Below are 16298 nucleotides of genomic sequence, written 5' to 3' on the forward strand. Positions count from 1 at the left end.
CGGTCACTCCCATCAAGAGTTATCGTGCCCACAATTTTTCCGAATATTTTTGAAGTTTTGTGGGGTAGGTACCTGAAGGAGTGGACCGATATGGCTTATCTACGAACTTAAACTAAGTTTGTAAACAATATTACGAAGGCCAAATTTTGGCCGGAACCGGCATTTCCGTTCGAGAATTATCTTGCGCTTCCACCCATAAACATGGTGTCATAGGGTTTGTTTTTCAACTTTCAGGCTATTTTTTCAGGAAGTATGGACTTGCCCCTGAGGAAACTTGTATCTTCGTATAGGGGACAGTGAATACAAGATGGTACAACAAAAACCAAGGCGATTCCAGAGCAGGTCCTAAACTGAACTTTTCCGAAATTTTGTGTTGGAGGTACTCGAAGGAGTTTACCGATTAAGTCCATATTGGAACCTCATCTAAGTCTGGTAGAAATTTCATAATGTGCAAAGTATGGACCAAATCGGTTACTCCCTTCAAGAGTTATCGTACGCACAAATTTTCCGAACATTTTCGAACTTCTGTGGGGGAGGTACCGGAAGGAGTGGACCGATATAATCCATCTTTGAACTTGAACTAAGTTTGGACAAAATATTACGAAAGCCAAATTTTGGACCAAATCGGCAGATCCGTTCGAGAGTTATCTTGCGCTCCAACCACTACACACGGTGTCATAGGGTTTTTTTGTAATTTTCAGGCTATTTTCTCAGGAAGTATGGACTTGCCCCTAATGAAACTTACAGCGTCGTATAGAGGACAGCGAATACAACTTGCGTAAACAAAAATTAAAGCGATTCGAAATTGTGAGTCCATATTGGAACCTAATCTAAGTTTGGTAGAAATTACACTATGTGCAAAGTATGGACCAAATCGGTTATTCCCTACAAGAGTTATCGTGAGCACAAGTTTTGCGACAATTTTTGAACATTTGTGGGGGAGGTACCTGAAGGAGTGGACCTATATGGCCCATCTTCGAACTTAAATCGAATCTGGACATATTTCAATACCCAACATTTGAACCGAATCGATTGATCCGTTCGAGAATTATCGTGCGCACCTGCCAGCCAGACAGACCGACAGACAGACGGACGGATATTGCTAAATCTACTCAAAATTGTCTGAAACGGATATCGTACAAACATACTTGGGGTCTAAAACCATTATTTCGATCAGGCACATTTTTGGTCGTATCAATGTGTTAATACCCTCTTTAGCCTAAAGGCTGAGGGTATAAAAAGGGAAAATGTTTGAGAAAAAGTAGAAAAGTCATTACCCTAGTAAACAAGCAACCTACTACATTAGCAGTAGCGAAAAAATAATGGGATAATTCTTCAGAAAATAAAAGATAAAGTGTCTACTGGCTCATTACAAAATAATTAATACCTGTGCCGCCGATTGTCCTTAACATACCAAAAACAAGTAAAAAAGTATCAGTCGGCTTTGCCGACAGAGATATACCCTCAGCCTGTGTATTTTGAAACAATTTTTTTCCAAAACACGCATGTATTTATGGAGTTTTAAAAATTTTGGGCGTTTGAACTGACAAAAATGTTGATTAGGATTTAATATCAAAAGTTTTGCGGAGGAGATACTAAAAAGAATGGATCTCCAGCCACCACATATGGTACCATAGGGGTTGCTTCAAAAAAAATCAAAGTGATTCGAAAGCAGGTCTTAAAGTGAACATGTATCCGAAATTTTGAGTGGGAGGTACCGGATGGAGTGGACAAATATAGTCCATATTTGAACCTGATCTATATCTGGTAGATATATTAGGATGTGTAAAGTATGGACCAATTCGGCCACTCTCTTCAAGAGTTATCGTACGCACAATTTTTCCGAACATTTTTGAACTTTTGTGGGGGAGGTACCTGAAGGAGTGGACCGATATGGCTTATCTTCGAACTTAAACTATGTTTGGACAAAATATTACTAAGGCCAAACTTTGGACCGAATCGGCAGACCTGTTCGAGAGTTATTTTGCCCTCCAACCTCCTCACACGGTGTCATAGGGGTTTTTTGCAACTTTCAGGCTATTTTCTCAGGAAGTATGGACTTGCCCCTGATGAAACTTATACCGTCGTATGGAGCGCAGCGAATACAAGTTGCTAAAGCAAAAAAGCGATTCGAGAGATGTTCCTAAACTGAACTTTTCCAAAATTTTGTGTGGGAGGTACCCGACGGAGTGGACCGATTGAGTACATATTAAAACCTGATCTAAGTCTGGTACACGCTCCACGATGGGCAAAGTATGGACCAAATCGGTTACACCCTTCAAGAGTTATCGTGCGTACAAATTTTCCGAACATTTTCGAACTTTTGTGGGGGAGGTACCGGAAGGAGTGGACCGATATAGCTCATCTTCGAACTTAAACTAAGTTTGGACAAAATATTACGAAAGCCAAAATTTGAACCGAATCGGTTCATCCCTTCGAGAGTTATCGTGCGCTCCAGCCAGCCAGACAGACAGACAGACGGACGGACGGACATTGCTCAATCGACTCCAAATTGTCTGAAACACATTTCGTCCAAACATACTTGGGGTCTAAAACCATTATTTCGATGAGGCACATTTTGCCCGTATGAAAGTGTATATACCCTTCATAGCCTAAAGGCTGAGGGTATAAAAACAGGTATTTATTACTTCGGGATTCGACGTTGGCAAACAAACAACAGTGTTAAATGTTAAATAACAATTTATTGTTGTTAATAATAATTTATTCCGGACCTTGTCTCCTCCTTTCAATGGTAAGTGGAGGAAAACTAGCCAATTGTAATGATACGCGATTTTCAAAAACTAGGTCTTCTACTTTGGCTGTTGTTGAAAATTTATAGCGCTTGATTAGTTTAGCCGCGGCGACACGAATCGACATCTCAGCGTAACGCATTCCTGGAAAATAAAATGAAAAAATAAAAATAATATGTAATTAAATTCTTTAAAAACAAGAATTACGATGCATCATGCAATAGTTTTACCTATACAAAATCGCAATCCCTTGGCAAATGGTATAAATGCATATGGATGACGTTTTTCCGCTTTACTAGGTAGAAAATTATCAGGATTAAATTTGTCCGCATCTGGTCCCCATACATCCTTGTTACGATGTAGATTGTAAATATTTAGAAATACATCTAGTTTGTCAGGTATTACCACACCATTACTCAGTTTAAAATCTCCACCAACAATGGTGCGGGCGATAAGCGGAACTGTAGGAAATAGGCGCATAGTCTCCTTTACAAACATATCCAGATAGGAGAGTTGTGTGATGTGTTCATATGTCATTTCAAACTCGCCGTCATCATTCTTGTCGGGAAGCAAGTCACATATTTCTGCATAGGCTTTTGCCTGGTATTCCGGATGCATGGCCAGCATAAGAATTATGAAATATATTGTGGATGAAGTGGTTTCAAAGCCCTGGACAAAAAAACAAAAAATGTATTTCATTATTTTAATAATCTAAATGTGTATGTATAACTGACGTTCGTAATAACCTACCGCACCAAATAAATGCATCATACTTGTTACGGCAAGATCCTTGTCAAGTACATTATTTTGTATGTTTTCATTTACATATTTGGCAACATTGCAATCGAAATTCTCCAAATATTGTGGATCATGTGGAAGTTCATTTGAATTGTATCGATATGTCTGAAAATAATAGAGTTTATGGATAAACAACAGTAATAACCAGTAAGAAAGGAGTTAAGTTCGGGCAGGCCGAACTTTTTATGCACTCCACCACGAACTTTATTGTAGTGAATAACTAATTGTTTCCTTTCGTTTGTGAAAGTACTAAGCACTGTCTCTTATTGCAGGAGTAGTATATCCCAACTGATAATACCCCCTTCAAAAGAGCTCTTATGGTCATCGTAGTTGTTTCCAAAACATGGAAACGAATTGAGCTTTTGAACTCCGTGCAACACACAGCAATCTCGCTTCGACAATTTGACAAAAAAAAACTCTTGAAATACATAAAATTGGGTAATACCAGCTAAACTTAAACCTGGATATATATGGACAGTTTGTTTGCGAGTAAATTTTCTATCTTCTGGGAACACAAAGATCCAATCAACGAATAATTTGGTAAAAAATGTGACGAAAATCTTCAAAAAACCTTTAATGGTGGCTACGCTTATACGGGGGGCTATACCAAAAGGTAAACCTATACTGATTTTTTGCAAGGGATGTTTTGTACCTGCATAAACTAAATGCCAAATTTCAGTTATTCCGGTTCTATAATGTGGCTAAAGCTTCCAAAAGACCGAAAATCGGAGGGTACCGTTCTTGGGGGTCTATGTGAAGACGTGTGCCTACCGACAAACTTCTGGTGGAAAGTTTTATACCCCCAGAGAAGACTAAACAATAAATTTACACCATTTATGTTTTTTTTTGTTTTCAAAATAGTCTGGCTTAATTAATTACTTAATTAATTAGTTACTCACAATTTTCAAAATAAATTTTGAACAAAACAAAAAACATAACATTTTTGAAAACATTACATTTTTTCAGACATAAACCACTATAACTTAGCCATTTGTTAACCGATTTGAACAAATAATAGCTTATTTAAAAGATATTATTCGCCCCTTTATAAGGAAGAAGGATCAAAAGAATTCCGTTGTGGAAAAAATAAGATATGCCCGTTTAAATTTGAAAATATAAGAAACTCAGATTTTCACTACTTTTACTGTTATAAAAAAATAAAACGAAGTGACCCAAACCAAGTAAAGGCATTTTCTTTATCCATGGATCCCAACACGATGGAATTTTGCATCAGAACGCTTGAATAATTTTCTGGTCAAGTTATGTAGCACAATGTCATTTATCGACATTTTCCGAAAAGTTTGCACATTCTTAAGGCCAAAACTGCCTGAAGGATCGTTCCAATGCTTATGCGATGTATTAGAGAGTTTTCAACTAATGTCTTGGCTAAAATTTTTGTATTTGTGTTGAATCGAAAATCTCAATGGTTTGGCTGTTATATGCCAAAATATCCAAAAAACGTCAATAAAAAACTTAAAGTTAAAATCGGGAGGCTCGATTTTCACGGTAGATATATGGTCCAGAGGACTTTTTTGCTCAGTTCAATCCCAGGAATCAGAAACGCGAAGGGCTCATTAAGGTTTTCAAATCGCCCCGGCCTACTATTGGAGTCAAAATACCGACAATTACGAGGGGGCTTTATTAAGACTTAGAACAATGCCGAAAAATTTCCTTTGGAAACTTTTATATCCCCAACGAAGACTAAATACCAAATTTCAGCCGTTTCGTTTGACGATGAGGGCATATATGGTAAAAGTTCAGGTGGAATTTTAATATCCCCAGAACCTTCAAAATATCGAAAATCGGGAGGTTCTGTCCTATACTGAAAAAATTCAGGTGGAAAGTTGTACACCCCCAACGAAGACTAAATACCAACTTTCAGCTTTTTCGGTGTGTTAATGAAGCTAAAACCTTCAAAATATTGAAAATAGGGAGGTACAGTTCTATGGACGCTATATGAAGGTGCGGATCTATTCCGACAAATTTCAGGGGGAAAGTTTTTTACCCTAAGTACCAAATTTCAGTCATTTCGGTGTGATATTGAGGCCATAACCTTCAAAATACAGAAAATCGAGAGGTACTGGACGTATACGTGGACCTATGTATACCGACAAATTTCAGGTGGAACGTTTTATACCCCCGACAAAGACTAACTACCAAATTTCAGTCATTTCGGTGGGATATTGAGGACACAACCTTCACACTACCGAAAATTGGGAGGTACCGTTCTATGGGGGATATATGAAGACGTGGACCTATAACGACAAATTTCAGCTGGAAAGTTGTATGTGTCCGACTACTCAACCGAAAAAAGTGAGTTCAACGCTCACCATCGGCAAGCAAGTTTTTTTGTAAGCAAAAAGCCGCTTATATGTATATGTTAACATAACCAAGGTTCAAATTTCTGCATTTCATGAACGCATTTCATAAAGCAAAAAAAAATACTGTTTTTTTCTGAGAGATTAAAAAAAAGCAATTTTGGTGAGTTGTTGTTTTTGTTATTATTGACTAACCCACCACACACCACCAACCAAACCAGAGACAAATTTTGATACTTTTATTAATTCTTTTATTTTGTATTATTGTAACTTACCGCCCGCTTGCGACGAAAATTCCAATTGTCGCAATTAAAGTAGTCCAGAACTAGTTCTAATCAGTACTAGTACAAATATTGGCCCCTAAGTAATGCGAAGGGAACCAATTGTCACCTTTTTATCCCCAAGTAAACGAGGAGGCGTCAGTTGCGACTTAATTAACTTAACTTAAACGACGAGTTGTATAAATAATTCACATTTACATTTTCTTCATAACTTTAATATAAATGAAGCATCCAATAACAGAAGCTAGTGTTGATGGACTGAATATCTTCGTACATATTATTCATATTCTGGTATAAAAAAGGAATACGAAGGAAATATGCACATCGACCTCTTCTTCTCTCTACCCGGTAGCAATCCCAATTGTCGCAATTTAAATAGTCCTAAACTAGAGGTAAGTGGTGCTAGTTCACAATTGACCCATAAGTAATGCGAAGGGAACCAATTGACACCTATATATCCCCAAGTAAACGACGAAGCGTCTGTTGTGACTATTTCCCAACACTTTTTTTATAAATAAACTGATATATGACTGTAAACCTGGAACTAGTACAATACCACCTACAGGTAATGCATAGAGTGTCAATTGGTTACCTCCTTATGACATCCCCATGTTAAAGTTTACAGTTGATTGCACTGTGAGGGGTCAGAAGTGGAACTACTGTAACACTGAGAATCGACGAGTTTCCGATGCCGAACTAGCCCATCGCGCCAGCGGGCGTTTCATCTAATGATTTTCTCTGTAGTTGTTATCGTCTTGTGAACATATCAGAACAATACGAACCATATGTAGATACGTGTTGAGTGTATCAGCACTAGGTTGAGATATTAGATGTTGCCTTTATAATAAAGAAATTACAAATTTGTAGTTGCGAAGTATTTGACTATATGAACTTTCTTTTTTCGACACCAAACGCTCTATAGTTGTTTGATTTGTCATTTAACTAACAACACTGGTAGTTTAGGTATGTTGTTGTGGTGTGTATGTGTGTGGTGTGGTTTGTTGATAGATTGCCAATACGATTCAAAAGAAAACGAGAACAAAGTTGAGAGCATTTACCAAACAAGAGAGAAAATATGAGAGCAAGTAGTGGAATATCGAGAAAAATAGGAAAGTGATTTTGCATCTCATGAAAATCTTACATATTTTTGAAAAAATAGTGGCTTTCGGATGGAAATTATAAACTGCACATGTATCTTATGTGTGGTACCTGTACAGTATGAACAAGTAAAAAAGTATCAGTCGGCTTTGCCGACAGAGATATACCCTCAGCATGTGTGGATTGAGATATTGTTTTTTTCCCAAAAAAAAAAAAAAAAAAACTTAAGGGTGGTTTTAAAAAATTTGGCCGTATGCACCGACAAAAGTATAGATAGCTCAAAAATTTGCGGGGATATCATAGATAGGGCTTTTTATCACACTAGCCGGTTTTAACATGGCAAAGCCCAGGATTTATCTTGGTCCCTCTTTCATCCCAAGTGGACACTGACCTCCCCGTGGTGTCACCTGGGGAACTGCCTTTAACACCCGTTAAAGGTAGTGAGCTAACATGTGCCGCGCGTTCACCCATAAGAACGTTAAAAACTTGGGTTTGGGCGTCGGGTTAGTAACCCTCCCCTAGAAAAAACAGCCTACTATGAAAAAACGAAAGAAAAGAAAAACAAACCCCTCTAAAGTTGACGAACCCCGCAAACGTTTTAAGGACCATGATCTGCGAATCTGCACCTGGAATGTTCGCACTCTTTATAGAGAAGGTGCAGTCTTCGCATTGGCAGACGTACTTGAAAAGTACAAGACCGATATTACTGCCATACAGGAAATACGATGGATTGGGAAAGGCGTCACAACAACACCTAAAGGTGACGCACTGTATTATAGCTGCCATGACGTAAAGCATGAGTTTGGTTGTGGATTCGTAGTTAGTCGGAGACTAAAACATCTTGTATCCAGCTTCACTCCAGTGAATGAAAGACTTGCTGCAATTCGAATAAAAGCTAAATTCTCCAACATCAGCTTTATCTGCGCTCATGCTCCCACTGAAGAAAAGGATGAACAGACCAAAGATATATTTTACGAGCGCTTAGAAGAAACATATGACCGTTGCCCTGCCCATGACATTAAAATCATTCTAGGCGATTTTAATGCCAAAAATGGAAAGGAGAATATCTTTGGCCCAACAGTCGGGAAATTCAGTCTCCACAGTGAAACATCTGACAATGGTATGAGACTGATAGACTTTGCAGCTGCAAAAAACATGGTAGTTAGCAGTACCAGATTTAATCATCTCGATATTCATAAGGGCACCTGGCTGTCTCCAGATCAGAAAACAAGAAACCAAATTGATCATGTTGTGATAGATGGAAGACATTCATCGAGCGTGTTGGATGTACGATCGTTCCGAGGCGCAAACATTGATTCGGACCACTACCTTGTTGCAGCAAAGGTACGCACCCGCTTAAACGTAGCAAACAAAGTACGAACAGACACAACACGAAAGTTAGACATCGGTAAGCTGCAATCACAACAGATAGCCACAGCATATTCCACTCAACTAGCCCAATTGCTTAATCAAAGCCCTCCTCATCCCGATAACATATCAGCGCAATGGCAAAGCATTGCCCACTCCATGCAAACAGCCGCAAAATCCATACTTGGATACCAGAGACCTCCACCAAGGAATCCATGGTATGATGAGGAGTGTCGTGCTGCCACCGAAGAGAAAAATGCGGCATATAAGGCTACTTTACAATCCGTAGCAACGCGTAGCGCACGAGAGAGATACAGGGAGAAAAGGAGAGAGGAGAAACGTCTCTTCCGCAGGAAAAAGAGAGAGATGGAAAAGCGGGAGTGTGAAAAAATCGAGATGTACAGGAGCCAGAATGAAGTCCGAAAATTCTACCAAAGAGTCAAGCATCAAACTGATGGCTTTGGTACAGGCACATCCTCCTGTAGAGACCAGCAAGGTAATTTGGTAACTGATACAGATAGTGTACTCAGGATATGGAAAGAACATTTTTCAAATCTGTTGGTATCCAATAGCAGCGAAGACGACGAAGATACCACAGTCCCAATCCCAGAAGATGGTATTGAATGTATACCGCCCAGCCAAGATGAGGTAAAGACAGCAATAAATCGGCTGAAGAATAATAAGGCAGCAGGGGCCGATGGCTTACCAGCCGAGCTGTTCAAAACCGGAGGCGACACGCTGATAAGGTGTATTCATCAGCTAGTTAGCACCATCTGGCAGGAAGAACGAGTACCCGACGATTGGAACCTGAGTATCCTGTGCCCCGTCCACAAGAAGGGAGATAAGACTGTATGCTCTAACTATAGGGGCATAAGTCTACTCCCTATTGCCTACAAGATCGTGTCAGGGATATTGTGCGAACGACTAAAGCCAATGGTCAACGAGATTATTGGACCATACCAATGCGGCTTTAGACCTGGCAAGTCCACCATTGACCAGATATTTACCCTGCGGCAAATCCTGGAGAAGACCCAAGAGATGCAGATCGACACCTACCACCTTTTTGTCGATTATAAAGCAGCCTTCGACAGTCCGCTGCGCTCAAAGGTATTCCAAGCCATGTCTGAATTTGGTATTCCCGCAAAGCTCATCCGGCTTTGTAAAATGACTTTAACTGACACGAGGTCCTCAGTTAAAATAGGAAAGAACCTCTCCGAAGAGTTTGGTACCAAAAGAGGTTTCAGACAAGGAGACAGCCTTTCGTGTGACCTCTTCAACATCCTGCTAGAAAAGGTTATACGAGAGGCAAACGTCAAAAGAAGTGGCACAATCTACACCAACAGTCACATGTTACTTGCTTATGCTGATGATATAGACATCATGGGTCGATCAGTAAAAGAAGTAACTGATACCTTTATAAAGGTCGAAGGAGAATCTGCTAAAGTGGGTCTGGCGGTAAACGGTGAGAAGACCAAGTTGATGGTGTCGACGCGCAATGCGTCCATTGAGCTCGGACCGACTGTGGAAGTTGGTTCCTATAATATTGAGGTAGTAAAAGACTTCGTCTACCTCGGCACCTCCGTCAACACAACAAACGACATCAGTTGTGAAATAAAAAGAAGAATTGTATTGGCCAACAGATGCTACTTTGGATTAAGTAAGCAGTTTAAAAACAAAGCCACATCTCGTCAAACAAAAATAACGCTCTACAAAACACTGATACTACCCGTGCTGATGTATGGCTCCGAAGCCTGGGTACTTGCGCAAGCAGACATGGCAGTGCTTGGTGTGTTTGAGAGAAAAATTCTTCGAAAGATCTACGGACCAATCTGCGTTGACGGTGAATATCGACGTCGCATGAACCACGAGCTGTATCTGCTATACAACGACATCAATATTGTTAAACGTATCGAGATGCAGCGATTGCGTTGGCTAGGCCATATCATAAGAATGAGCGATGATGAACCCGCTAAAAAGGCGTATGAATACATGCCACATGGCGGTGCACGCAGAATTGGCTGGCCAAGGAATAGATGGCGCAAACAAGTGGATGATGAGATGACAAGGCGCGGTATTCCAGTGTGCAAAGCAACAAATAGAGAGAAATGGAGATCTCTTCTTAGTTCGGCCTATAGAACAAATGTTCTGTAATGGGCCAGCTAAGTAAGTAAGTAAGTAAGCCTGCAAAAACATAATAATATGTATATTCGGTTCAAGCCCTCCAGCCACTACATATGGTGCCATAGGGGTTTTTTACAACTTTCGGGCTGTTTTCTCAAGAAGTATGGACCTGCCCCTGAAAAGACTTTTACTGCCGTAATTGTGGCAGCGAATGCAGGTTGCTTCAACAAAAATCAAAGTGATTCGAGAGCAGGTCTTAAAGTGAATTTATCTAAAATTTTGTGTGGGAGGTACCGGATGGAGTAGACAAATATAGTCCATATCCGAACCTGATCTATATCTGGTAGATATTTTAGGATGTGTAAAGTATGGACCAAATCTGTCACTTCCATCAAGAGTTATAGTGTGCACAATTTTTCCGAACATTTTTGAACTTTTGTGGGGGAGGTACCTGAAGTAGTGGACCGATATGGTTTATCTTCGAACTTAATCTAAGTTTGTTATATTATATTTGTTATATTACAAAGACCAAATTGTGGACCGAATCGACAGATCCGTTCGAGAGTTATCTTGCGCTCCAACCACTACATACGGTGTCATAGGGCTTTTTTGTACCTTTCAGGCTATTTTCTCAGGAAGTATCGACATACCCTGATGAAGCTTATACCGCTATATGGGGGGCAGTGAATGCCAGTCAAATTTTGGACCAAATCGGTTCATCCGTTCGAGAGTTATCGTGCGCACCAGCCAGACAGACAGACGGACGGACATTGCTTAATCGACCCCAAATTGTCTGAAACCCATTTGGCCCAAACATACTTAAGGGATGAGTACATAAGCTGCCTTGCCTGCTTACCTTGCTTGTTTCTGATAAAAGAATAAAAAAGAAAAGGGCAACCCAGTTCGAAATTTGCTCGGACTTCTTTATTCTTTTATTTTTATTATGTCAGAAATGAAGCAGGAAAGCAAGGCAATCAGGCAAGGCAGCTTATGTACGCAGGCCTTAAGGGTCTAAAACCATTATTTCGATGAGGCACATTTTTCCCGTATGAAAGTGTATCGTATACCCTCGTTAGCATAAATTCTGAGGGCATAAAAAACTACATCACGACCGAAAATATGTAAAAGTTCTTGAAATATTTTTACTGTGTACTTCCCAATATTAAAGACAAAGCATTCAAATTTGATAGAGACCTTAAAAAATGGGTCATGTCGGTCCAATTTTTGGCAAAGTCCCCAAATTTTCCAACTAATTTTGAGTTCCTACCCCGCAAAAAAAGTCCTCCCAAAATCATGGGTTTCGTAAGGGATTTTTGGCAGCCGTAACTACTCTCAAACCCCCTTTCTTCCCCATTGTTTTTACAATGCACAGTGGATCCACTTGTATGGAGAAAGTGGCCAAAAATATTTTCCGTGTAAATATCAAGCCAATGCGCTGGTTACAGCTTTGTGCTGCTGCGAAGAGTGTTTTAAGAAACCACGAGCGTAACATTCTCCCCCTTTCCCCTCGGGAGGGGGTATACGGTAAGAATTGTTTTATGCTGTTAATACAAAATGACATGAACAAAGGTCCCGATTATCTTATGATGCAAAAATAGGCTTGGGGAAACAAAATTATCTCCAAAACAAAACAATCTCCAACCAATTTAGCGGATTAAAAAAAATCAAAACTTTTGTCTGAAAATTCGTAAAATTTTTAATATAGATCTTATAGCGTTCTTCCTGGATGGCACGTACCGCCAACGTAAGACAAATTTGGAAGAAGATTTCTTCATCTTGCCACTGAAGCCAATTATGTTAATGTACGTGGTCAGATAACAGAGTTCTATGCTAATATATCCTTAGAAACCCTATTCTAGGGCAGCTTTAGTCAGCGGCCCACCATTTATAGTCTGGCACTAGATGGCAGCTGATTTTAATACTGAATAATCTTTAACCCATGAACTACTTTGGAAAATTATTCCCGAGGTGGGCACTGGTGGGCATCATTACTAAAACCTTAGGTCAAATGTAGGTATATGGTCGAATTGGCATTACAAAATACACTAAGAAAATATGCAGCTAACTAGAATTCCACAACACGCTAAAGCACTTCTTTTTAATGAAAATTAAGCTATTACCTCCCCCTTCAAAATCCACTATAATATTTTGCTATACGTATTAGTTTCGCGATATTTTGAATACATTTACTTGCACTTAAAATATAGATTGTACTCACAACAAAAAATATTAGTCAAATGTTCTGACTTTTGAAGCTATTCTTAAGAAGATCGCGTTCGAATGAAACAAAAATTTATATATGTTGAAAAAGGTCCATGTCATAGCTGTCAGAGTTGCCAGATGTTGTACCAAAATTTTGACATTTATTTTTTTATTTTTGGCCAATGGGTGGATCCACTGTGCAATGGCATGTCGCACACAGTTTGTAGTTATTTTATGACCACTAGAATAACTAGTTATTCTGTGGCCACTAGAAGTTGAAAAGTAAGGTGAAAAAAATCTATTTTTAGACAGTTGATTTATTTTATTTTATTTCGCTGTCTGCCCGAATTGAACCCACGAACCCTCTGATTTCTTGCCAAAGACACTACGAGTACACACTATGACACGCACACGAAAACTTAAATGTGCAGTTCACATGTGCACCACGAACTGTTATTTTTTAATTAAAAAAAATCGCGTGCCGACGGTGAGCGTTGAACACACAACCCTAGGATTTATAGCCGGACACACCCTCACTGTGCCACCGTCGTCATTACTTAGGGAGGAGTAAAGTAAGTAGGTTTACCTTGTAAATTTTTAAGAAGTAACCCATTACTTTTCAGATTACTTGTAATGCGAAAAGAAGCTTGTTTACATTGCTTTGTAAAGGGTTACGTAATGACTACCGGATCCAAAGTTTTGCTGGGTAGTGAATAGAAGCCATCCATGCAAAACGAAAATCATGTATATAGTCTTATGCGAATATGTTCGCTGCTAGTAGGGGTATTCCAAAAGGACAGCCTGTCAATAGAAGAAGAAAATATCACATTTACAATAAAGCATACGTTTATACCCTAGACCACTATTTCAACGTAGGATTATTCCAGAAGCAAAGCCTATCGACAGAAGAAGAAACGTTCACCTTTACAAAGGTGCAAAGTAGGTTTTTGTGTACTTTGGTAAGGTGAATTTCAACAAAAGAACAATGTCCATATTTACATTAGGCAATTTTCCTTGCGGCAATTGTCAATTTATCGGTGAGAGAGGGTGTTGAGAGGCAAAGAGTTACCATATGACTCACCTCCCTCCCCTTCAAACTGACAATTGCCGCAAGGAAAATGGCCTAATATAAATATGGACAATTATAACATTCTGAGGTTTAACCCACTAAGCGCCGAGAATTTTTTTGCGAGAAAACTTAAAATTGTTTATGAAAATTATATTTTTGAGTCTTTTTAAGCGTTTTTTAATAAATAACTTTTGTCTCTAAAACGTATAGTTTTCCTGCAATCGGGCCTTCCTTCAAAAGTGCCAAAAACTTTGGAGGGTAATATACGTGTATTCTTACTAACAAATCCCTGACTTTATATGATTCTAACATTTATGATTTTTTATCGTATATTTAAATTTCTCATCAAAAGTCGAAAATTACAAAAAAGTCGAATAACTTGGGTTTTAGGCCAATTGCGTGGAAATGCATAGGTCAAATGAAGCTTTATAAGCGTGAAGTGACAGATAACAGACAATACTATAACAAAATGCAAAAAAAAACCACAAAAAATATTCGAAAAAAACCAGAGTTTTACGTCAATTTTTGCAACCATTTTTTGTGGCGTTTAAACGACCATTGGCTTTATCTGGGTTAAAGTAACCCCTATTTGTGTTACCAAAGTGGTCAAATGCTTGAGATATAGACAAAGACGCCCAGATATCCCAATTTCTAATTTGTGGAATTTTATTTCCAATGCGGATATCTGTGTCGGTAAATTATCAGAGTTATTGCACAATTCGCTGAGCTATCCCAATTTTAATATCTTGAAGTATTTATACCCTACACCACACTGTGGTAAGGGGTGTCATGTCTTTGTGCATTTGTATGTAACATACAAAAGGAAACACGATATATAATTCCGATTTCAATGATATTTGGATTGTGTGACTGAATTAAGTCTGGAAATAAATGTGCCAAATTATATCGAAATCGGTTATGATTTGGATATAGCTTCCATATATATTTTACATATTCACAGTGGTGTAGGGTATCATATAGTCGGCCCCGCCCGACTTTGATCCTTTCCTTATTGGTTTTTTAATGACAAAAATTAATTATTTTGGTTCAGTTATGCACAGGGGTAGTGGTATAGGGTATCGCCTATTCGGCCACGTCCCGTCTATAGCCTTTGCTCAATTCTTTTTTATACCCTCCACCATATGGAGGGTATAATTAAATTTGTCATTCCGTTTGTAACACATCGAACTATACGTCGGAGACCCTATAAAATATATATGTATATTATTGATCAGCATAAAATTCTATGTCGATTTAACCATGTCCGTCCGTCCGTCTGTCTGTCTGTTGAAATCAAGATACAGCTCGCGATTTTAAAGATAGAGAGTCAATGTTTGGTACAGAAGTTTTTATTACTTGCTGGATGGTTGGTATTGAAAATGGGATATATCGGTCCACGTTTTGTATAGCTCCCCTCCCGATTTTGGGTATTTTTAAGGTTTTAGCTTCCTTATCCTACCAAAATGGCTGAAATTTGGTATTTAGTTATCGTTGGGTGTATTAAACTTTCCACCTGAAATTTGTTGGTATAAGTCTACGCATTTATATAGACCCCCAAAGAACGGTACCTCCCAATATTCGGTATTTTGGAGGTTTTAGCTTCATTAACGCACCGAAACTTCTAATATTTGGTACTTAGTCTACGTTGGGGGTATACAACTTTCTCCCAGAATTTTGTCGGTATCGGTCCATGCCTTCATATAGCCCCCATAGAACGGTACCTCCCGATTTTCGGTATTTTGAAGGTTTTAGATTCATTATCTTACCAAAATGGCTGAAATTTGGTATTTAGTTATCGTTGGGTGTATTAAACTTTCCATCTGAAATTTGTTCGTATAAGTCCTCGCATTCATATAGCCCCCATAGAACGGTACCTCCAGATATTCGGTATTTTGGAGGTTTTAGCTTCATTAACGCACCGAAACTTCTAATATTTGGTACTTAGTCTACGTTGGGGGTATACAACTTGCCCCCAGAATTTTGTCGGTATCGGTCCATGACTTCATATAGCCCCCATAGAACGGTACCTCCCGATTTTCGGTAGTTTGAAGGTTTTAGCTTCATTATCACACCGAAACTTCTAATATTTGGTACTTAGTCTACGTTGGGGGTATACAACTTGCCCCCAGAATTTTGTCGGTATCGGTCCATGCCTTCATATAGCCCCCATAGAACGGTACCTCCCGATTTTCGGTAGTTTGAAGGTTTTAGCTTCATTATCACACCGAAATGGCTGAATTTTGGTACTTACTCTACGTTGGGGTTATTAAACTTTCCACCTGAAATTTGTTGG

General features: G+C 39.0%; 1 protein-coding gene across 1 annotated transcript in view; it reads right to left on the reverse strand.

The window, feature by feature from the left end:
• Nucleotides 1–2721: 2721 nt before the first annotated feature.
• LOC141396731 (probable cytochrome P450 313a4) overlaps nt 2722–16298 on the reverse strand; it is a 43982-nt gene continuing 30405 nt past the window's right edge. The window contains exons 6-8 of the mRNA XM_073972367.1: nt 3501–3653; nt 2981–3419; nt 2722–2894 (exon numbers count right to left, since the gene is read on the reverse strand). Coding sequence (XP_073828468.1) covers nt 2722–2894; nt 2981–3419; nt 3501–3653 — 765 coding nt within the window. The remainder of the gene's footprint in view (nt 2895–2980; nt 3420–3500; nt 3654–16298) is intronic.

The sequence above is a fragment of the Musca autumnalis genome, unplaced genomic scaffold (genome assembly GCF_047663935.1).
Source record: "Musca autumnalis isolate F117 unplaced genomic scaffold, ASM4766393v1 scaffold_3, whole genome shotgun sequence".
NCBI classification, from domain to species: domain Eukaryota; kingdom Metazoa; phylum Arthropoda; class Insecta; order Diptera; family Muscidae; genus Musca; species Musca autumnalis.